Below are 23,986 nucleotides of genomic sequence, written 5' to 3' on the forward strand. Positions count from 1 at the left end.
GATAGCGTGTGTGTCTTTTTGTTTTTTTTTTTGCTTCTTTTCTTTACTACTAAGCAGATTTTTTTTTTATGTACCTGAATGTGCTGTAAAGGACGAAGTGTGGGTTAGGGTGCACAGAGAAGTAGTGAAATAATCTCTAAGTAAAGCAGCACTGGAAAAGAAACAAAAGACTAGATAAAGTAAACAAAATAGAGATTTTGCTTCATGATTAAATTAAAACAAGAAGAGGTCTAAAATTAAGTATAAAAAAAATGGTACCATAGCAGTAAATTAACGTCACCATTCCTGACAAGGTGGCATGCAAATCATTTCTATGACAACTCAAGTTTTCAGTTTTCAGCTCTGAGTAAATTTGGTTTGAGTGAAAATGACTTACTGAGGTTGTTGAATCCCAAGTTCGATTGGCTTGAAAGTTTGATTTTTCAGCATCGGTTCTACAGCTGCTAAAATCTGGATAAAGATTTTTAAAATTTCCAACAAGGTGCCATCTACACCTTTCCTGACAACTACAGCTGAGACCTGCTGTTCATTTGGTAATGAATGATTCAGGTTTAGAGCAACAAAGTTGTTTGTTATCACTGGATGGATGGATGGATGGATGGATGGATGGATGGATGGATGGATGGATGGATGGATTAAAAATAATAAGACATTCACAACTTTTTCCCTGTCAACCACAGATATTCTATTAATTGGCAACGACGGCATCAGAGTTAAGAAGTATAGCTTGCTAGCAAGCTTAGCTTTAGCATTAGCACTGTAGCTAACTAAGCTAAACCTGGTTTTCCACTTAAATATTAAGTCTTAAGCAGAAATTTTCTTGACTGCAAATCTAAGTTAGCTTACTCACTACACAACCGACAGTAACACCAGCCTAATTGTTGTCTGTTAGGCTTTTCACACGATAAATGCAGTTCATAGCTGAGTGAATGAGCGCCCTTGGCTTAATTGTAATTAAAATATTTTCACAGGATTTGCTACCAAAATAAGGTAGCTATTTTCTTGATATAAAATGTGTTATGTTTGATATTCTACAAAAATCGTTCTTATAGTGCAATAGTGTTTAGAAGTTATGTCTTTGGTTTACATAAGATGAAAAAACTCTTTTACTTTTTAGACTGCATATTTGCTTCAGACCCTCTAAATAAACATGTTCAGTTTCCAGATGATCATATGCTCCCCTGAGACTTCATGAAGCCCTGGACATTTTGTTCTCATCAGTTTTTAAACCAAAGGATCTTTCAATTTGAATAACAGCATCAAGTTACATGCTAAATATGTTTGCACTTTACGCACAAAGGATTAACATTCAGCTTCAATTATATCGATAAAAATCCCTATAGTTTATTGTTAAGGTTGAAAATCTGTATATTTTTTTTTCAGTAAGGAAATTCCTTAAAGGTTTGACTCCTCCTCATTTCCCATGTGTAAGGAAAACAAGACAAAAACAAGCTGCTGTTGTTGCTTTGAAACCAGACAAAAAGAACAAGTGTGCAACTCCAACTTGCAGTTTTTCAGATCCTCTAATATTTTTACATTGCAGGCATAAATAATGGCGCACTTTGTGTCTACGGGGAAACGATCCGTTAGCCTGCGCCAGATCGCAGAGTGCGCGCATCTGGTGCCAAACTGGTCTCCGGTTAAGCAGCAGCAGCACATTGTTCTGTTTCTCTTCATCCTGCCTGCTAATATTCAGGCAGCTGAAACTTGAATCACTCCTCACGTGTTGTAGGGTTTTCTGTTATGTTTGGGAACTAAAAAGTGAGAAACGTTGTTACTCTCTTGGAGGTAAGAGTTGAGATTTTTTTTTTCTTATTTTGCAGACGAAAAAAACAAACAGTGGCTCTCGTGCCTCTGGCTGTGATCGCCGTTTCTTCACGTGCTATGTAGGTCACTCACTTCACTGGACGATCTGTTCACCACCCGGGTCCTTCCAGTCCCCCCCCCCCCCACCAGATCTGAACGAGTGGGCCGCCTGCTGCCGCTGAGAGGCATGCCTCGCCTCGCCTCGCCTCGCCTCGCCTCGCCTCGCCTCGCCTCGCCTCGCCTCCCTCTGCCACAGCTCCTCTCTCTGCTCTGAAGTCGGGGTGTTAATGGGAACTAGATGGAAAGTGTGATGTGGGAGATGCTGGCTGCCTTCAGCACGCTGGATAGCGCCCTGGGAAGTTGGAGAGGACGCGCGGACGCGCCGGGATCTTAAGTGAATTTAATTTGGGATTCTTTCCGGAGACATGAGCGGCGGCTGATGATGATGATGATGATGGCTGATTTTAGGTACTTGTTCGCAGCCAGCGGGCGCAGGTAACCTAAGAGGGGATTATAATTATTATTTGTTTCATTTCTCTGCTGTGAGAGACATGGACTTTGCTGACGTTCTCTGCGCTCTGTTCATCGTCGTGGTCGCGGTCGTGTCTCTGCTGTCAAACTTGCTGGTGCTGCTATGTTTCGTCCACAGCACCGAGATCCGCCGGCAGGTGCCCGGCGTCTTCACCATGAACTTGTCCTTCTGCAACATCCTCATCACGGTGCTCAACATGCCGGCCACCCTGCTGGGGGTCGTCAGGAACCAGAAGCCCTTCGGGGACTGCGTCTGCCACACGGTGAGCTTCCTGGAGACTTTCCTGACTGCGAACACCATGCTGAGCATGGCCGCGCTCAGCATTGACCGCTGGATCGCGGTGGTCTTCCCGCTCAGCTACGCCACCAAGATGCGCTACAAGGACGCGGTGATCATGGTGGGCTACTCCTGGCTGCACTCCTTCACCTTCTCCCTGACGGCGCTGCTCCTCTCCTGGGTGGACTACAGCGACGTGTACGCGTCCTGCACGCTGCAGCCCAGCGGGGGAGGCAGCGACAAAGTTAAGTTCACGGTTTTCACCGTGGTTTTCCACGCCACCAGCTTCGTGCTGTCGCTGCTCATCCTGTGCTTCACCTACCTGAAAGTGCTGAAAGTCGCCAGGTTTCACTGCAAGAGGATCGACATCATCACCATGCAGACTCTGTTTCTGCTGGTCGACATCCACCCAAGGTGACGCTTCTAACTTTTTATTCGTTCAGACTTGTTTATCCGAAGGCTTTTACTAAAATGTGACAAGTATGGCTCGCCAGAAGTGCCACAATTTAATAAATAACCCCGCATTCAATCATTTTGAATTATGCTACCTTGTTTGTGTAATCAACATCGAAGTGATTGTTCTGGTTTTTTTTTTGTTTTGTTTTTTTTTTACAAATATTTGTGATCCATGTACCAGCATCATTTCGATCATTTTATTTCTTCAACTTCGTGGGTGTTGATTGTTTGAATCTGGGGTTGTAGGTAGGTGTGGTTTTTGTGTGTATTTGATGTTTTCAAATCACCTCATTTAGAGCAAAACTCATAATTTTATTGTATATTTCATATTACAGTGAAAATGAAGGTAATCAAATCTAATTTAACAGCTAAATCAAATTAAATAAGTATTTAAAATGCTATTTATTAAAAAGATAATATATGAAATAAATAAATTTATCCATAATGCTTAAATGAAGGTCAAAAACTGCGATGAATAAATACATAAATGTATGTATACAGGATAGCTATCAGTTACTTATTAATTAGGCATTATAAACAGTAAATACTAAACTAATAAATAAATAAAAAGCTAATACCTACTCTGATACATTGAGAATAGTACATATAATGTATTTATTTTGCTGGTGCCTATCTCCAGCTAACGTTCCGGGTGAGAGGTGGGGTCACCCTGGACAGGTTGCCAGTCTGTCGCAGGGCAACACAGAGACACACAGGACAAACAACCATGCACACACACACTCACAGCTAGGGGCAATTTAGACAGACCAATTAACCTGAGAGTCATGTTTTTGGACTGTGGGAGGAAACCGGAGTACCCGGAGAAAACCCACGCATGCACAGGGAGAACATGCAAACTCCATGCAGTAAGACCGGGGCCGGGAATCGAACCCAGAACCTTCTTGCTGCAAGGCAACAGCTCTACAAACTGCACCACTGTGCAGCTTCAATCAAGACAGTTTAACCATAAAATATGAAATGTAATACATCAAGACTAAAAACAGCAAACAGTTTCATGATGAATGTGGGATTTAATCACTCATTTGGAGTATTAAGTTTAAAATTACACAGAACTATTTATTAAAATTATATTTAATAAAACTGCACTAGATTTTTATGTCAATATTTCATTTAAAATAATTTCTTGTTCAAGATATAAGTGAGAATTTTCTGGGAAATTTTGGTTTTCTCTTTCTGTTGCATCCAGACTCTGCTGGGTTTCTTTGGCTCGGTCACTCACTTTGACACAAAACAAACCTCACAGGCACCACTCACATGGCCGCAGAACTCAGATGATGTCACGCAATAATTGCAGATAAGACGGGCACCGCACATCCTCTGCTTGGCTCCCCCTTGTGCCTGTTCTCCGTCTCAGTTACTGTAGCAGTAGAAGAAGAAACCGCTAAAAACTAAAACAAAAAGAACAACATGAGTTACCATCTATATTAGAGAGTCAGTGGATTTAGTCTTGAGCCGGAAAAGGGTAGAGTGCCTTCTCCGGGTCAGGGGGGTCGTCCTGCCTCAAGTGGAGGAGTTTAAGTATCTGGGGATCTTGTTCACGAATGAGGAAAGAAGGGAGCGGGAGATTGACAGGCGGATTGGGGCAGCGTCTACTGTGAAGCGGGCGCTGTACCGGTCCGTTGTGGTGAAGAGAGAGCTGAGCCAAAAAGCGAAGCTCTCGATTTACCGGTCGATCTACGTTCCCACCCTCATCTATGATCATGAGCTTTGGGTCATGACCGAAAGAACGAGATCACGGATACAAGCGGCCGAAATGGGTTGCTCCAACACGTTGAGAGGAGCCAGTTGAGGTGGCTCGGGCATCTGGTCAGGATGCCTCCTGGACGCCTCCCTGGTGAGGTGTTCTGGGCACGTCCCACCGGGAGGAGGTCTCGGGGAAGACCCAGGACACGCTGGAGGGATTATGTCTCTCGGCTGGCCTGTGAACGCCTTGGGGTTCCCCCAGAGGAGCTGGAAGAAGTGGCTGGGGAGAGGGAAGTCTGGGCCTCCCTTCTGAAGCTGCTGCCCCCGCGACCCGACCCCGGATAAGAGGCAAAAAATGGATGGATGGATGGATGGATTTAGTTTAGTCAGAAACCCCCCAAAACTCTACTCTGTCCGTTACAGGAATATTGAAACATTTTGTGCTTTAATAATTGTACATATTTTATTTTACAGTTACTGAATTTATTTTAAAATTAATCATTTCATTATCGTTTCCATATTTAAATAGCGATTGCCAATAATTATCACCTTGTAATAGATTATTACTTAAATAATAGTCATTATTAAAGTTGATATGGACATAATTACATTTAATTTAGAAATACATCAATGATCGATAGATGATAGATATAGTGCATTTCTTAAGAAATGCAAGTCAGCTACCTCAGTATTTCTATTTCATAGTGAATTTCATTCATTCCTTCATTCACTCACTCACTCACTCACTCACTCACTCACTCACTCACTCACTCACTCACTCACTCACTCACTCACTCACTCACTCACTCACTCACTCACTCACTCACTCACTCACTCACTCACTCACTCTAACATTTGGACTTTTCATTCATGTATTGAATAGTGGCCCATTTGGGAGTCAATTAAGTATATTCAAATGTATTTATTTGCTCATTTGTGGCACCTTTGGACCTCCATAGTATTACATAAAAACAATTTTGAATACCTAGTTATTTATTCATTAGAATGTGGCTATGTTGGATCGACACACTATATTTAACTGAGTCTTTCTGTAACAGTACCATTTTTATTGAACTGTTACACTTTTGTACCTCCGTATATGACACCTGAATGCTCTTCTATTCGTTTATCTGTTGATTTGTGGGTCTTTTGGACTTAATTCCTCTCTTTGCTGTTTGCAGCGTCAAACAAAGGTGTTTAGCTGAGCAGAAGAGGCGAAAGCAGAGAGCCACAAAGAAGATCAGCATCTTCATCGGCTCATTTATCATCTGCTTTGCTCCTTATGTAATTACAAGGTAAGACGACCCGATGGGAATTCATACATTATTTAACTTAGTGCAAAACCCCTGTGTGAGAGCTTTAAAAATGAACAACCCAACTCATGTAAGTTAATAGGCTGCAGCTCGAACAGCTACCTTGATTTAGTCTGAATATCTTCGTTAGTTAGTCGTCGTCTCACTGCAGAGACCGACAGACAAACAGATCTGCCACATTAGGTGAAATTCTGCAGCTCACACTCATATGTCATCAAACTGGATTGTAAAGTGGTGGTTGTTGCATGAATTAGGCCCTAGACAACCAGACACATCAGACAAAGCCTATTTAAACAACAAAAAGTGGATAAATAAAAGGGAAATGGGGTACAGTCACAACACAGAGAGCAATCAATTATTAACTGGATAATAATTTGAATCAACAAAGACACAAAGGACAAACCGCCACAGACATTTCTGAGGACCTAATTGACTTAACATGCATGTTTTTGAAGTGTGGGAGGAAGCCAGAGCACCCAGAGAGAACGAAAACATTCACTGGGAAAACGCTCTAAACTCCTGGATTTGAACCTTGAACTTTCATGCAGCAGTGTTAATCTGAACAGTTCTTTGCAATGCTACTAACATTGACTAAAACAGACCCAAACAGAGATAAGAGTCATCTAGAAAAAAAAAAAAGATTCAAAAACATGTTTTTTCAAAACAAAAGCATGTAAATTTCCCTGCAGAATTAAACATGTAAGCATGTTTTAAATTAGAGTTTCTACAGATCACAGGGGGTCAAACAGGAGCATCAGACGGTCATGACCCTCTGATGTTCCTGAGGGTCATGACCTGATCTTTACTGAACTGGTAGATGATTTGGTTTTGGTTTCTCTGCCTTTTTCCCCCCAACAAATAAAACCCATGTATGTCTTATAAAACATCTATAAACAGTGTGGAATAATTCAGTAAAAGTTCATCGAGATGTACTATTCACACTTGTCTCAATCTGACTCGGTGCTAATGCAGACGAAGCATTGATGAGGATCTTTGTCAGATTTCACAGTTAGATTAAATGCTTCACCAATGCCACTTTGGCTTTTAAAGAATCTCTGTTCACTGTAGAACAACCAAATTTAGGTTTGAGCAATCAAAGTGTGTCAGATTATAGTTGATCAGGTGGAGAGCAGACTCCTTAGATAACAATGTAACGATTCCCTCTGAATGGATGTGCAAATGAAGATACCTGCTGCATCACAACAGCAGGTATATTTTTCTGAAGGACCCCGCTGGATATATCTCCCTGGGCAGAAAGCCACAATGCCCATCTCAAGAGAACCCCATTAATGGTGTAATTCAAAACACTGAAACATAAAGCATGTTTCTCCAGATGTGGTGTTGAAAATCCATGAGGTTGACGTTTCCGGCAAGAGGATGAGACGTTATCAGGGAACGATTCCCGGCTGACTTGTTGAAGCGCATAACTTGACCCCCTGACCCCGTGGAAGCCTCCAGCTGGGGCCTAAATGTCTCATCTGGATCAGCCGTGGGCTGGTAAATTGCAATAATCTCCAACCCAATTGCGCCCGTATGATCCAATTTCATTTTAGTGGCACAACATCAGAGCAAGCGGAGAAAACGATCTGGATAGAATCGTTTTTTTTGTTTTTTGTGGGGGGAAATTGGGATCCAGTTGTGTGGGAGATCATGGCTTTTTATGGTGCATGTTTAATCATTTTATTTATTAGCCATTGTTGCTTTATTGCGTCATATTTTATAGCTCATATTTACTGTATTGATAGACGAGCACGGTCGGGTCTGCGTCTCTGATCAGTGGCACACCTTCTCTCTCCTCAGGCTGGCCGAGCTTCTCCCCTTCGTGGACGTCAACCGACACTGGGGCATCGTCAGTAAGTGCCTGACGTACAGCAAGGCTGCGTCCGACCCGTTTGCCTACTCGCTGCTGCGCCAGCAGTACAAAAAGGTCCTGGTAACGGTCGTCAACAAGCTGCTGCGCCGCGACCTTTACCCTTCGTCGGGCCACAACAGCTCTTTGGACACGGAGAACGACTACTGTCTTCAGCGGATCAGCTAATGGCAAAAATGTGACGGATTTGGACGTGACAGATGCTCTCCAGCAGAGCGAGAGAGCGAGCCCCAAAAACAGGTTGGCTCATGAGGAAGGAGGTGGGCGGGCGGAGGAGACGGAGACTACAGGGGATTGTCAGGGAGGGGAGATGGAGGGGACAGATTGTGGGTGGAGGGTGAAGAAGGAGCAAAAAAAAAAAAAGAAAAGGTAGTGGGTGGAGAGGAATGGAAAGGCAAGGATGAGTGGGAGGATGGACGGGTGGAGATATGATGTAGGGGAGACAGGCGAGTTTCAGGTGGATGGTTCTGGTAAACAGCAGGGTCTGTGATTCATCAGCCACAACAAACGAAAACCAACCAATCCCCCACCCTCTGGACGTCACAGATTCAGGTTATTTCAAACTGAAAGACAAGACACTGGAGTCAGCGACGTGTAAGAAGAAGCTTTTCAGTGCTGAACCAACCAGCCATCTTATTGTTTTCATTACCCTGGACAAGTTCGCTCTCCCGGAAACCTCCAGAGGACCCACCGGGACACGCAACGACTCGTCTGCGCTAGAACGCTTCGCGTCGTCTCGTCGGTCTCTGAATATTGATGCACTTTGTCCGAGGACATTTCCTAAAACTTCTGCGCTTGCAGGAGACAGAAGCTGTTTTGCAGGATGAGCCTGGTGATAGTTTATATTTTTGTTACTGTCAACAAGTTCCGCAAGAAGGCAGAAATATGAAAGGTGTTATTTTGTCTGGCAGTACCTTACAGTTTCCACACAGCCCGTCTATTTTGGGCCGCATCAGAGTGGCTGAAGACCAACAGAGAGAACAAAAGGGGAGAAATGTTTAATGATAGGTTTGCACACTAATCTACCTCTGGATCCCTAAAAGCCCAATGGTTCATGTGTAAAAAAAAAAAAAAGTGACTCAGTATGTTTTCTGATTTTTTTTTTATTTTTTATCTTTTACCTTCTCCACAGTTGATGTCCAGGTCTTTTAAGCAGTGGAAAATTTTTACATTTAACCAGATGAATCAAATTAACAGCAGGTTTATAAGCATAAAGTAATAATTTTGATTTCCTTGGATCTCCATAATTATTCCCATACATCATGAAACTGCGCAGTTACTTGCAAAAATATTCACTCTCTGTGAGTTTTTTGCTCTATTGCCATGTTACAATGACAATGAAACAATTTGAGATGAAACAACCCAAAGCTGTGAAAATCTGTAAAATGGAAGGAAAATAACACGCAGTTTTATTTTCCTGAATCTGAAGTGTGTGGCTTGCTTTTGTTTTTCGGTCCTCTGAGTCGATACAAACCCTCAGACAGCTGCAAGTCCTTCTAGACATCTGGAAATTTTTGAAAATTCTTAATAGCCCAAGCTCTGTCAGCTTGAGAACGTGTGGACATAATTGCCCAGCCTTGCCGTAGATTCTTAATTGGATTTACATCTGGGCTTTGACTAGGCCATTCTAAAACATGCGCATACTTTTATCAAAACCATTCCGCTGCAGCTCTGTCTGTGTGTTGTGATGCCGGAAGTTAAACTTTGACCCCAGTTTTAATTCCTCTGCAGCCACTGAACAGTTTTCTTGCACAGAATAATGCTGCCGCCACCTCTGTGACAGTGTGTAATGTGAATTGTTAGTCTCCTCCATACCCAGCCGTAAAACAACTGTTGTCTTCATCCAATCAGAGCATCTTCTTCCACACGTTTGCTGTGTCTCATACTTCCCTTGTTACAAACCGCTTTCGTTCAGCAACCGCTTCCATAAGAACCAGAGCTCTGAAGTGTGTAACTACTGATTATCTTGTCAACAGGTTCTCCTGTCTGAGCTGGCTGCTCCTCTAATTAACTGTCAGGTTAGGTGGACAGCTTTGTCGGGGGTTAGTTTGCAGCTGTGCCACCATTTCCTTACTTTCACATGACGGACTGATCAGAACTCAGTGAGACGTTCGACCTAAGCCTTCTTTTCCATTTCTCACACTGGGAATACGTTTCCTTCCACTTCACAATGATGCGCAGCTTTGTTTTGGTATATTATTACTTAAAAACTTTCATGGATGTTGAATTTTTGGGTCTGAATGAGACAAAATGTGAAAAGGTTTTGCAAGGCGCTGTAAATGTCGAGGAGTTCTCCAGTGGTGTGAAGTTTTTTCGCGGCTTGTTTGAGTTTCCCGCCATTCCTCAAAATCTGTGTAATCAGAAACAACAACAACAACCAAAAAATTGATCAGATAATCTCAGAAGGTACGCTGAGATTATCTGATCTGAGTTTTTGAAAAGCGTGCTGAAAGACGATGCGGCGGGAACGTCTCCCAAAATTAAAATCAGCCTCAGTTTGATTCTTTACATGGACTTCGTTGACAGTGAGAAACTCCTGCACATCGCCAGACTCGCCCTCCAAAGAGCCAGTTAGCAGCTGAATGTACTAGATAACCCTCTTCTAACCGAGACGTGTTTGTACTAGCAGCCTCTGTTGTTGTTTTTCTCTGCCATTCGACCGGTTCCTGCGGACGTCGACGCGAGCCGAGTGTGCTGAAGTGTTTCGCGCCGCACTGTACAGGAGCAGCTTTTCGTCTAGACTGTCGAGGACAGACTCCATGTAGCACAGCCATGGTCTCTAAGTGCTTTGAATTACACTGTTCAGTGTTTGTGCCAAGTTTATATGAATATGTGACCTTTTTTTTTTTTTTTTTCAACCACTGTTATACTTTTACGACAGCTGCTTCGATAGGAGAAAATACGTTGAATTAGACGCGATTTGCCCACACGAGTCTTTTCCCTCCTGTGAGCCACTTGCTGTTCTCTGACAGAGTGATTATTAGACTACGTGCAATAAAAGATGTTGATTGTAAAGCTGTCATCAATGGGGTCGAATGTTTGAATCAGTGAGTGTCGCACTCATCTGAAAAGCCTTAAAATATAAAATATTAATAGATATTTAGATCTATTTAGAATATAAAGAGAGTCTAATAGTTGCAATGGAGACTTAGTGACCCCAACATTTCCCTCTGTTTTTACCCCTCTAACCATCCTGATGTTTGGTTCTCAGACAAACTTGTTTCCCACAGTTTCAGGTGTTTTCTCTGATCACCAAACTGCAGCAGTTTTAGGTAAGTAGTTTTTTTTGTTTGTTTTTTTGAAGGATTATGAAGACCAACACATATATTTATCTAAATATACTGAATTGTTGTCTTGTCTTTACCATTTTGAAGAGTGGAAAACAGACGTTGGTCTCTTTTAGAGTTTAAGTTATGCAAAGAGAAAACAGGAAGTCGACGATTACTAATTTCAAGTTCCAACACAATTTTGTTGAAGTTCAGACAGTAAAGCGTAAATGAAATAAAATCCTTTAGTTTCATCTATTAATTGTAGTGGTTTCACTATTTTTGAAATTAATGTTTTTTTTAAATTTAGTAACAGTAATATTTCAAATGGCCTAAAACTGAAGGCTGGATAAAAAAAAAGAAGCTGTGCTACTAAAACATGAATAAACTTTTTTTTTTGAATGCATCTGTACTGGGCAACTAAAGTAAGTTTGGAAGCTATATTGTATTTTAAGATTTAATTTAGAAATGTCTACATTTAGTCATTTGAAATGGAAGTGAGATGACAGGGCTAGTTCCCCAAACGCATTATCCCATGTCTAAAATTGAATTTTTCCCAAAAGGAAAAAGATTGAAGTAGAGAAATATGACTTATAAGTCTCTCTGGAATATGCTGCAGAGTCATTCATGTCTTCCTGTTGGTTCCATTTAGTCCTCTTTGTAATGCCGAAGACATAAAAATAGCTGCAAAAGAGAAACTTCCACTCCAATATTATGCATATTCCCAAGACTAATTAAAAAGTTTGGTCAAAGTTCTTCTCCTCAGTTAGTTCATGCTAACTCACTAATGGATCTGGCTTAATCACATGCCAACCAGACTGGCTTTAATTATTCTCAGCGTTGAGTGAAGGAGGATCAGTACTCAAACACTCAAAAGCCTCTGAATTCATGTGTTTTGTGCTGAAAAGTGACTTGGTTAAAACGGAGCCAGAGCTCGGCTATTTTAACACATCATAATTAACCCCGATCGTCGGAGGCTGATAAAGGAGAAGCTGGTAATTAAAACAGAAGATGCATGCGTGGCGACATACGTGCTGTAACCACTCATCGTTTAGAGCGACGGAGGGGACAAATGCTTGGAGCGTGAGTTACAACCGAATAAAGAAGTCTCTCCTCGCTTGCTGGTCAACAATAACAAACTTCTGCAGAATAAAGCTGTGGAGATTTTAAGCTCTCATCCTCACGCACCTTATTTTCCACTCTGTCCTCGTCTGAAAAAGCTGCTGTGGAAGAAAGACATGAAGAGATGTTTACATCTGGTCGGGATCTAGCTAGAGCTCATCTAACAGATCTAGTTCGGTCTCAGATAGATGAGACCGAACCTGACAAACTCCGTGTGAGGAGGGAAACTAACCCTGAACTCACCGTCCTCACAGTGAAACGTGGTGGTGGAGGCGGCTTAATGCTGTAAGAACGGCCTTCCTCAATATCAGGTCAGGGTTAGTTGGACGATGGCTGGAGCTAAAACACAAGGCGATTCTGGATTCTACAAAAGATTTGAAACAGAAGTGGAAGTTTTTTTTTAGTTTTTTTTTTTAGAATAAACATAGAACGCTCACTACAATGGAAGGTTTCAGATTAAAAGCATGTTTATGTTAAAATGACCCAGTCAAAGTCTGAGTTTAAATTCGGTTGAGGCTTGAAATTGTTGCCCCACAGACACTTTCCATCCTCTTGAGCTGTTTTGCACAGAAGAGTGAAAGATAAAGACAGACTGTTAGTAGTGCTAAGTCGGTAGAGATGTACCTGAAACGTCCTGCAGCTTTAACTGCAGCTGAGCATGTAGTTCTTCAAAGTTCAAAGTGTGTTCAAATGGGCGCTGAACTTTTCCGACTTTTAGTCGTGCAACAAAAGGTGTGAATACTTTTTTTCTTTCACGAGTGACTCAGCCTTTTCTCACAGATCCACACCTCTTTTCCCTCAGCAGTACCACACACACACGCACACACACACGCATGATTACAAGGTCTCAACTGTTAGGTTTCACTTACATTCAGTTTCTGGGTTAGGGTGTAATTTGCATAATGCATCAACATGCTAAGGATCTAATCAATATTCCTGATGTAGATGAAGGATGCAGCAGTTTTTTTTTTTTTTTTTTTTTACCCCTTGCTCTACATCTGTACCAACCTCCTTCTCGCCTGCCTGCCCTCCTGCCTCGAACCCTTTTGAATATTCACTCTGCCATTATGCTAATCAGGTCTGCTCAGCTTGAAGAGGAGACCTTATAATTAGTTGAAAAGGTATAACACGTTCACTCAAAAAAAGAAAAAAGAAAAGCTATTACAGCGTGCCATCATATCTGGGATTTTCCAGAAATCATTGCGAGGCAAAGCAAAGCTGCTCCGCTGATGCTCACATGAACTGAAGTGGGTGGTAATCAGGTCTGCTGATAATAACCGTGTCTCACTCTAGAAAAAAAAAATATAATTACTCTTATGCAAAGTCTTTCACTGCTAAACGGCTCTGTTTGCTTGACATCCTGGCGCTTTTGTTTCTGCCTGAACAGTAGCAAACCATCAAGCACTTCTGCTTTGATTGGGATGTAAAACAACAGTCCACCTGATATGGGAATAATCTGAGAAAATCACACCTAGAAAGAAAACTAATACTGCAACTTTCACACAGCGTTAGGTGTGTTCCTCTTCTGGATTTAGACTTGTTAGAAAATATAGTGTTGTCCGAACAAACTGAATTTTGCCTCGTGTTTCCTGAAAGCCTGATGTCTGTATGACCTCTCTAGATAATTGTAATCAGTAGATATTCGGGCTTTCTGAGTGTTAACTAATGCGTTGACGCTTTGACGATTTATCACAAAATTTTAGTCCGATACTTGAGCATTTCCAGAGAAGAAAAGACATGCGACTCCGACATTTTAATCTTTTGAGTCTTACAAAATCCCCAATGAAATAGACATTTCAGCACCAATAAGATGTTAAACAGAGCTGAACCTTGTGAGGAGTAAAAATGTCCATCAAAAACTCATCCAGGAAGTCACAAAAGGAACCAAAGCAACTGAAGTCCTGCAGACCTCAAAAACAGTCAGGGTTCAAGATTCAGCATTAAGAAAGTTTCAAGTCCCAAATCACTGCTTATGACCTTAAAAGTCCTGACTCATATTTATATAAAAAAAAACAAACGAATAAAAAAAAAAACCTGATGATCCCCAAGACTTTTTAGAAAATATTCGGTGTACTGATGAGAAAACAGAGAAACTTGACGGGTGTCCCGCTAGTTTGTGACTTTGAGTTGAGCAGCAAGAAAATAATCCAAAGAACACCTGGAAATCATAGTTTTTGTGTGGCCTAGTCAAAGGTCGGACAGCAATTTTATGCAACTGACTGAGAGAGCGTGGAATTATTTCATACTAGAAAACCTGAAAGTTTGACCAAATTTGTCCACAGTGATGTCACATCCCCAGTAGGTCATTTTCTTTTTATTCTTCTTTACATTCTTTTTCGATAACTTTAAAATATGCCTTAAAGCAAATATTGATTTAACCACTTCACTCACACGGATTAAACATAAAAAACGGGTTGTGCAGTTAAAACCTTTCTCTGACATTTTGACTTGGCTTGAATAGTAGAAAGCATAATAACGGTGCTTTCCCTTTAAATTAAAACATGACAGATCGCCATGGTGCATAACACATAAAAACGAAATTTGTGACAATTTGAGTTGCCATACATTTTCACTTCGGCTCAGTCATATTTCCTCTCGCAGCTCCACTGCTTAGCCTCTGTCGTGGAAGTTCATCGGAATGTCTGGCTTGTTTGGGAAGTTCACGCAGTCCGAGTGAAAAACACACCCTCTGCTGTGTGTGTGTCTGTCTGCGTGTGTAAGCGAGCTGCCACAGAACGGAGCGGGGTTCTAACAGCGTAGTGGGGGGAAGAAATGCTGCTGGTTCTGCTGCAGATGCTGGTGCCTTTATGCGGAGCCGTGCCGCGATGCGACCCGCGGATCAGAGGTAAACTTTCTCATCCTCATTCCCAGGACAGTCTCTGTCGCATTTGGACACGATGCGAGTGAAACTTCCCGACAGATGCTCGTTTGGAGACTTTTCCATTTTAAAAATCAATTTGATTTGAATCCATGCATAATTCATTTCAACTCATTTTAACATATAAGTGAGCTTTTCCAGACGGGCTGTGTGGCGTTTTTTTTTTTTTTTTTGGTCTACTAAAGAGCTGAGCTCGAGTTTACGATCCAGTTTATTGCATTCACAGGAACCACTCTGCCACCTAGCGGTCACTGATCAAATTGGGTGTGTTTTGCAGGACAGTGCAAGGCAGCAGCAGCGGAAGAAAAGCGTAAGTACCCTCCGGCTTGAAGGAAGAAAGTCGTCATGCACGGACTGTTCGTCATCTTCTCCTCGTTTTATCGCAGCCCAGAAAGTCGCAGGGATGTTTGAATTTTTAATGACAGCGTGTCGCGCTTCTGATCTTGAAACCAAATGTACAAAGACACAGGAAAGTAAAATAAAAAAATAAAAAAAATCCACCTCTGATGAACAAAAGCAGTTCTGCAGGGCTTCTTTATATCACTTGATTTCCGTCACAAACAGGATCGTAAATCCCATAACGCCACGGAGTGCTAACGGAGTCTGATCCGGTTGAGTATTTTTAGATGATCGATGGAGGCATGAAATATTCAGATCCTAATTTCCACAGATAATGGAAATATTTAGGAGCAGATGATTGAGGATAGCACACCATGACAAATAGAGACGCATAATGGACCTTTCAAAAATGAAACCGACAGACACTAATCTTTATCTTGTCTCTCAGCAGAACTTGAACGCAACATAAGACGTGCGATTTGTCCGACACCAATAATCAAGCTGCATACAAGTGTTTTGTGAAGTTTACATATGAAATCTCCTGTTAAAGTTGTACTGCATTATGGGTCACTTTGTTTGCACAATGCATGTTGAAATGTGCATTAATGATATAACAAATGAACTCTGGCTTCAAGGTGGAGTATTAATGGAAAGTTTAGTGGAAGGAAAATATGTGGTAATCCATTGAAGAGCGGGAAGATGTGGAAAAATGCGGACGTTCAAATAAAGATGATTTATCTATAACTCATTTTGTGATTTATAGATAAATATCCCTAATCTGATTTTTTTTCTTCCTTTCCATCACAGCCAAATGCACAGACATACTGCTGTCCTACTGCGACGACATGCCCTACACCCGCACCATGTTCCCCAACATCGTCGGCCACAGCACCCGCAGGGACGCGGAAACCGGCGTGGAGTACCTCCTCATCAGCGTGGTCGAGCAGCTGCTGGGCGGACAGTGCAACCCCGAGATCCGGATGCTGGGCTGCTCGGTCCTGGCCCCCCGCTGCGAGGGGAGCAAGGCGCTGAGGCCCTGCCGCAGCGCCTGCGAGGCAGCGCACAAGAGATGCAGTCATGCTTTTGAGGGGATCCAGATGGCCTGGCCGTACTTCCTGGACTGCGATCGCTTCTTTGTGAGTGACCAGGAGGGATGTTACGACCCGCTGGAGGGTCTCAAAGGTAATAAAAGGATTTAGTATATTTCGGGTACGGCCAGAAACAAGCTTTAAATGCTTAAAAAAAAAAAAAGATTATTTATTGTGGCTTTTCCGCTTGTCAAAGATTGGGGAGAAAATCTTAAACTGCAGCCTCGTTCGTTTATTTACTTGTGTTCTGCTCATGCCAGATGAATTGCAGGGACCATAAATAGAAAACCATGAGTTTGTCTCACTTTTATTATTAGAAAATAATGAAAACGTTCTGAACAGCTGCGACACAAAGGAAGGTATGGATCAGTGAGATCCCTCCTGTGTGATGTTTTCAGCATTTTCAGGAGATAGAACAGCTTTTGGGCCGTATTGGCATGCTGCCGAACGCACGGAGGACGAACATTACGTTATCGTGAAAGCATCAACACCGTGAGCCAGAAGCAGAGTCTCTGTCGGTGGACTTTTTTTTTTTTTGTTGTTGTTTTTTTTGAGTTTATCTGCCTAATTTAAAAAACTTTCTCCAAGTATGGTGAGAATTAGGAAACACGTGTGGTCAGTTTCTAAAGAAAACATGCAGCAACATGCTGCTTGACTTTTTTGTTTAATTTTTTAAAAGGTTTTCATTAGTGTGGCCTGCTTGCTTTGCCTGCCACATTTATTATCACCCTTTGTAGGAATCCATGAAAAGTCAGAAAACTTTTATCAAACCTTGTTTGCAGTAGCGTAATGTCATAATGAAAGATAAAGACGTGAAAACATTTATTAACCTTTACTAACAACCTTTAATTTGGGTACACTTTAAAAAAAATGTGACAAGTATGGCAGGACAGTAACCCATATTAATCTGATAATCTGAGACTGTGCTACTGCAATGAGATTTTATATGGGATTAAACAGTTCCCTTGGTATTCTGTTCAGCTATAGTAATTCAAATGTATATATATTTTTTGTTTTAACATGCTGTTTGAGAGCATTTTTCTGTGTATTTCTCATAGATTGTGTATTTTTCTCCACACAGTCTTGTGATCTGCCTGAATCTCTTGTTTTTTTAAGCTCACCCACAGGCCCAGAAATAAAACAGCCTTTAGATCTTCACTTCACAATTCTGCGCCATTTTGTTTTTGTTTCCCACATTCAATGCCAATTAAATGCATTGAAGTCTTCGGTTGGAGCTAAAACGTGCCTAAGAATTCAATTGATTTCCTGCTGATTTATCTCATTTTTATTGCTATTGTTTGGCAGTCTCGTTAATATGAATTATCATTCTTTTATTTTTTTAACTCCTCTGGTGACAATATCCACTTTTCAAAATAAACGATATCCTTTTTACCAATAATTCTCTTCATCGTGTCAAAATAGAGTCATAAAATCAGCTCGGGCTTCATATGATTGGTGGGAATAGACCTTTGCTCAGCATTTAAAAAGAAAGAAGTGTTTTTCTGTTTCCTTCGGGAACAACGCATCTCATTCTACTGCACGATCCAGTTCTATAACCATAAAGTGACTGGAGGTTTGAATCATTTCCTGATGCCTGTGAACGCATCCCAAGAGTTCACACAGTCATCTGCTTCGCACATGACTCTGAAATGTGGCAGCTAAAAAAACTCCTCGTTATCTTTAGCGAAGAGTTTTTAAAATTAGAAATCTGTGGCTTGGATTAAAACAAATCCTGAGAAAATGGAATTGAGTGACTCCACGTTAAACTGAGCTACGAATAAAACATGAAAACGACAAGACGATCTCTCCCAGTAGGATTCAGGGAGGACAGAAAGCGATCCAGCTGGACGGTGTTTTGAGCTGAGTTGATGTGTGTGTTAGCCAGATGTCTTCACTAAGCAACTTCATATAAACTTATGCTCTTCTGTGACTCTGAGCTGCAGCGCTGCCTCTCTTTCAGCTCAAAACAAAGACGGGAAAATAACTCTGTGTGCAGAGTCAACAGCTATTAACAGATTATAAAGATAAATGTGTTGAACCTGACCAAAAAAAAAGCTAAAAACTAAAATTAGTGTTGTTGGATTTTTACTGCTTTTTGAAACATGGCAGAGGAAACCAGTCACTTTGAGCTCCATTAGGTTTAAAAGGTGGTTTAAAAGGCGGACATGTTTCATCTTTTTTGAACACAATAAACCAGAAGACTAAATCAAGCAAATGCTGGGAGACATTGAACTAACCATAGAGCAGTTTTCTGAAACCGCTTACCTTTGGTAAGCTAACTGTAGCGTCGCACTTTGAGCTCACCTCATGGCAAATAAACGGTCGTGTACATGCAGTACCTCGTGGACCACTAGCCTTTCTCAAACCACAGCTTGAGAAAGGCTGCTTGATTAGCTCAACAGCTTCAACTAACGGCTAGCAAACTAGCCCTAGTGGTTAGTTGGCGTCTACTAACCACAAAGGCTATTTGAAGCTAACTAATATTTGATATAAAAATAATCAAAAAAATGCTTTAAGCATTAGACAAGACAGGTTGGACAGATAACGTCTCTCTTAGCAAACCGCCATTTCTGTGACATTTCTTCACAGTGGAGCAAGAAGATGAAGCAGCTCAGAACCTGGAGGCTCCTCAACCCCAACAGGCTGCTGCACCGATCCAGTTCACCTATCACTCTAGCTCCCAAAGGATTGACATCCTGAAGAAGACCGAGAATCAATGCTCGGACATCTCCAGGACGTACAGCATCGGCCGCAGCATGGAGGGCCGGGAGCTGCTGGTGATCGAGTTCTCAAGCAGTCCCGGAGAACATCAGCTGCGTGAGTGCAGCTCCGATTCACGCAGCACTTCTTTGTGTCATATTAATGCTTAATATTAAACGTTGCCCTTACCTAGTCGAGCCTGAGATGAAACTCGTTGGCAACGTGCATGGGAACGAACCCCTGGGTGGGCAGCTGCTGATCTACCTGGCTCAGTACCTGTGTTCAGAGTATCTGCAGGGAAACGAGCGCATCCAGACGCTCATCAACAACACCCGCATCCACATCCTGCCCTCCATGAACCCTGACGGATACGAGGTGGCCGTGTCTGGGGACGCTGACAGTAACTACAGCGATGATGAGGTGACGCCTTGAGAAGGGGGCTACGCTGCACCGGCTTTATTCACCAAACGTCTGTCACATGTTTCCTCAGAAGCTTAAAGAGACTTTTACTTAGTTTCACAATGTGATTGCTGTGAAAATTAACAGAAGTTAATGCTTTTAAGCAACATCTGGTTATAGTTGAAGTTGCAGCTTCAGTTCTTCACTTATCTTCCACAGGTGAATGTTGAATCTGCGTCCAGTAAATATGTTTAAGACTCGCTACAGTTAAGCTTTGGATTTAACTTTGTCAAACAACAAGTCTGCAGGGAAAGAAGTTACAAATCATAGTTTTATTTCAGAAAATTGTTGACTTTCACATCATTTATGTTTTTCAGCTTTCTTCCTTCTGCAAGTTGCTTCCCTGAATGCTGAATACAATTAATGCACTCCTTTTGACTACAGTGATTTTACTTGTGTTTTAGACAGTTACCGCTGTGACATAATATGAAATCACTGCTTTCTTTGGCTGCTTTTTCTCTTAATTCTCGAGATGCCATTGTAATGGCTGTCTAAATCCTGACTTTGCCGACATTAACTAGCCCGTTAGTCCTGCTCTAGAGCTGTTGGTCATCCATTCAGTTCACAGGTTGTTGTTATTACCATCAGCATTCTAACATTGAGGAGACGTGGCAGGCAGACTCATTTACATAAAGAGCAACCAACTCTCCCACATTGTTTAAACTCAGGTGACAAACAGTCCAGGGAAGATAAAGAGTAAAGGGTTATTTAATTTCAAAAGTTAAATCTTTATGACAGCATGATGGGATCATAGCCTAGAAGCTCAAGTCAGTTTCCTAAGAATTGTTCACTGAAACATTTTCTGCACATTTAAACACCCAAAAGTAAAATTGATCCGTTCCGTTCGTTTTCTAGAATTATATATATATATATATATATATATATATATATATAAAACACTTACTCTTTTAATCTACAGGGTGACAGGTATGGCTATGGGAACGTCGGCCGAAACAACGCCCAGAACATCGACCTGAACAGGAACTTTCCTGACCTGACGACCGTCGTTTACAGAAGACGCAGACAGAAGGGCTTCCGCACCGACCACATCTCCATCCCAGACAATTACTGGTTTGGTAAGGTACAGAATGACTCTTCGTTGTCTAAAAGACAGAACTGCTGCAAAGTCTTTTTGTCACTTTGGAGAAGATGAACTGAACTGACATCTGAAAGAGAGTCTCTAAATGCCGGTCGTCAGGTTGCACCGGAGACGTATGCGGTCATGAAGTGGATCCGCTCCGTCCCGTTTGTGCTCTCCGCCAGCTTCCACAGCGGCGACCGGATGGTCTCCTACCCCTACGATCTGTCCAAACACCCGCGTGGGCAGAACATGTTCTCCCCCACACCTGACGATAAGGTAGGCGGGTTCCGTGAATCACAGATTTTAAATGCTTCACAAAACTTTTTCACGTCAGACGAAGATAACCTAGAAATACAAAAAAGTTGTTTTGAAGGGATGATTTCATTTACTAAAGTAAAAAAGCTATCCAGACTCATCTGGCCCTGTGTGTAGACTACAGTGACCCATATCTTGTTCTTGCTATTGATAACAGTTTAAAATAATTGACCCCAAAATAAAAAATAAAAAAACAGAAGAAATTCTTAATGCAAATGAGACCTCTTTATATATTAGATAAGACATCTAATGTCATTTACAGAATTGTTTTCTGCTATCAGACTATTTTTGTTTCCTTTGTTAAAGTATTCCATGTCTATTGCTGTAGATAAATAAAATCAGAATGGAATTAGTTTTTTCCTTTTATTTTAAAACCCAATATTTGTGGCAAAGAACTACTTTCAAATTTACACTTTCGGTCTGCATGGCAACAACTTTGGTTCTCTCTCAAGGTTTTCCTGGTAGAGAGCTAAATTTATAGTCCAGTGACAGATGGGTAGCATAGTTTACTCAGCTACGTTTGCTTGAGGTCAATTTTGCATCATTTGCGTCTGATTTAAAGGTTTTCAAACTTCTCGCGAGAACTTATGCAGACTCAAACACAGCAACACCCAGAGAATGTGGATCATCCCACGACGGCAGCCAGAAAGGAGTCATTAACGGAGCGCAGTGGGGCAGCATTTCAGGCGGTGAGTAAAAAAAAAAAAAAGCATTCCTAAACCAATCTGGTGATGTGAAACTGTAATTCCGCCTGGAGCCCTGTAGAGGTCACTATAAGACCAGCCATGATCCATCGCTTTGTGGGGCAAGAAAGGAGGATCCTGCAAGGTGATTTGATATTATAAGAAATAAGATTAAAGCTGTTTGCTTCGTCTATGACCAGGTATGCAAGACTTCAACTACCTTCACTCCAACTGTTTCGAGGTGACCGTGTCTCTCGGATGTGATAAATTCCCTCCTGAAGAAGAACTGTTCCTCAGCTGGCAGGACAACCAAGAAGCTTTGATTGCCTTCATTGAGGCGGTGAGATTTTTCTTTTATAGCTTTGGGTAAACCTACCGAACCTGAGCTGACCACAGATACATTTGTAGATGCAATCCTTTCATTAGAAATGGACAAAAACAAAACCAAAGGAGGAAAACATTAATTTTGTTGTTGTTTTCACTGACCAGACTCACAGAGGGATCAAAGGGTTTGTAAAAGATGAAGAGGGAAAAGGAATAAAAGGTGCGAGAATATCAGTCAGAGGAATACGGCACGACATCACCACAGGTAAATATACCTGGAGGATACGCAATGAGTTAACGATAAAACACAATATGCATATAAGAACCTTCACACATTCTGTCACATTTCAAACATTAACTTGGACAATTTATTGGGATTTCATTTTAAGTGTTAAATCAACACCAGTTGGTAGTTCGTTATTCATGGTTGGTTTACCATCCCATCCCTACCGCATGATGCTGCCACCGCCATGTTTTGTGCTACTTTTCTGTCACACTGTACCTCAGATGCTGCAAAGGTGACCTCTGTCACCACTTTGTGACCTCTGAAAGCAGCTGACCACGCCGGATTTCATTTAGGAGCATCGTTGTAAAGAAGGCTGAGTGCAAAAGTCCATGTATTTCTTTCTTTCCACTTTACAATTACGCACAACTTTGTGTTGGTCTAAACCAGAAGATCAAAACGGAATATGTTGATATTTGTGATAGGGATGTGACAAAATGTGAGAAAGTTCAATGCGAAAGTGTTGCTATAAACATTATTTATTCATTTATTTTCAATGAACTCAGAATTACTTTCAGCTCATTTACTTATTTTTATTCTCCACCTTACTTTTAGTTCAGCTTACTTCATATTTTAACACGTGACATTGATGCTTTTAATCATTTTAAAGTAATCCTTCAGTATTAAATTGCACAATATCGCTCCTCTGACTCTGTAGAGATATTTTTGCCCTGAAACTTTATTGTAGTCCCTTCAAAGTAAGTATAAGCTAAGCTTCAAAATAATCATACCGACCGTTTTTGTTCCTGCCCAGCTGAAAATGGAGACTACTGGCGGCTTCTCACCCCGGGCATCCACATCGTCACCGCCTCGGCGACCGGCTACGCCCGCGCTACAAAGAAAGTCCATTTGCCGACTCGCATGCAGTCTGCGGGCCGGGTGGACTTTGTGCTGCAGAAAGCTCCTCTAGACCCTGGCATGGAGGAGGAGGAAAGGGTCTTGTCCTCGAGCAGCTACGACCGATTCGACCCGTACAACCAGTACAACCAGTACACCATGATGGCCGACGTGAACCGGCAACGTGAGGAGAGAGCGGAGAAACCATGGTGGTGGAGCTACTTTGCCTCACTTGGGGGGCCTGTCCCCACCTGGCTGCTGAAACACCATTAGAGCTTTAAAAAGAGAAAAAAAACAAAGCAGTGAACTTGCCTTTTTTTTTTTTTTAAATGGTGTAATGCATGCAAATGTACAAGTACAATTAGGCCGTGGTTTTTTCTGAATGTTTTTCTAAGCACCTTCACAAGCTTTTGTCGTATAAATAAAATGGCTTTTGGTAATTTGCATAATTTAAAACTTGATTTAATCACAAATATTTGCTGTTTTGTTTTGGTTCACAACACGACAGACTTTAAAGTCCACCATAGTTTGTGGTTGTAACATGGCTTTTAGCATAAAAAGTTAAAGCAGCTGCCACCAGAGGGCAGCAGAGTCTTCTTTAGGCCAAACTTGCTCCAAACTCTTGCTTTGGTCAACACAGAACAAATGTACTAA

The 23,986-nt window shown here is 41.6% G+C and overlaps 2 protein-coding genes across 2 annotated transcripts; both read left to right on the forward strand.

Moving 5' to 3' along the window:
- Positions 1-640: 640 nt before the first annotated feature.
- gpr78b (G protein-coupled receptor 78b) lies at positions 641-10,972 on the forward strand. The gene is made up of 4 exons (XM_081599180.1): positions 641-1,788; positions 1,891-3,028; positions 5,956-6,069; positions 7,888-10,972. The coding sequence occupies exons 2-4, from the start codon at positions 2,358-2,360 to the stop codon at positions 8,123-8,125; spliced, it is 1,023 nt and encodes a 340-aa protein (XP_081455306.1). The 5' UTR covers positions 641-1,788; positions 1,891-2,357; the 3' UTR covers positions 8,126-10,972.
- A 4,026-nt stretch (positions 10,973-14,998) lies between these two features.
- Positions 14,999-23,655, forward strand: LOC103480446 (carboxypeptidase Z). Its single transcript, XM_008435395.3, has 11 exons — positions 14,999-15,190; positions 15,501-15,533; positions 16,370-16,744; positions 19,240-19,467; positions 19,544-19,770; positions 20,729-20,890; positions 21,008-21,166; positions 21,768-21,894; positions 22,089-22,228; positions 22,378-22,477; positions 23,250-23,655. The coding sequence occupies exons 1-11, from the start codon at positions 15,118-15,120 to the stop codon at positions 23,603-23,605; spliced, it is 1,980 nt and encodes a 659-aa protein (XP_008433617.2). The 5' UTR covers positions 14,999-15,117; the 3' UTR covers positions 23,606-23,655.
- The last annotated feature ends 331 nt before the right edge of the window (positions 23,656-23,986 follow it).

This window comes from Poecilia reticulata, chromosome 18 (assembly GCF_904066995.2).
Source record: "Poecilia reticulata chromosome 18, P_reticulata-male-v2, whole genome shotgun sequence".
NCBI classification, from domain to species: Eukaryota; Metazoa; Chordata; class Actinopteri; order Cyprinodontiformes; family Poeciliidae; genus Poecilia; species Poecilia reticulata.

Excerpts from the sequence above, each read along its gene's own strand:
- gpr78b (XM_081599180.1), top strand. The coding sequence starts at position 2,358 with ATGGACTTTGCTGACGTTCTCTGCGCTCTGTTCATCGTCGTGGTCGCG. Across the intron at positions 3,029-5,955 it reads CTGGTCGACATCCACCCAAG|CGTCAAACAAAGGTGTTTAG; the intron begins GTGACGCTTCTA and ends TGCTGTTTGCAG. Across the intron at positions 6,070-7,887 it reads GCTCCTTATGTAATTACAAG|GCTGGCCGAGCTTCTCCCCT; the intron begins GTAAGACGACCC and ends CTCTCTCCTCAG.
- LOC103480446 (XM_008435395.3), top strand. The coding sequence starts at position 15,118 with ATGCTGCTGGTTCTGCTGCAGATGCTGGTGCCTTTATGCGGAGCCGTG. Across the intron at positions 15,191-15,500 it reads ATGCGACCCGCGGATCAGAG|GACAGTGCAAGGCAGCAGCA; the intron begins GTAAACTTTCTC and ends TGTGTTTTGCAG. Across the intron at positions 21,895-22,088 it reads GTGGGGCAGCATTTCAGGCG|GTATGCAAGACTTCAACTAC; the intron begins GTGAGTAAAAAA and ends GTCTATGACCAG.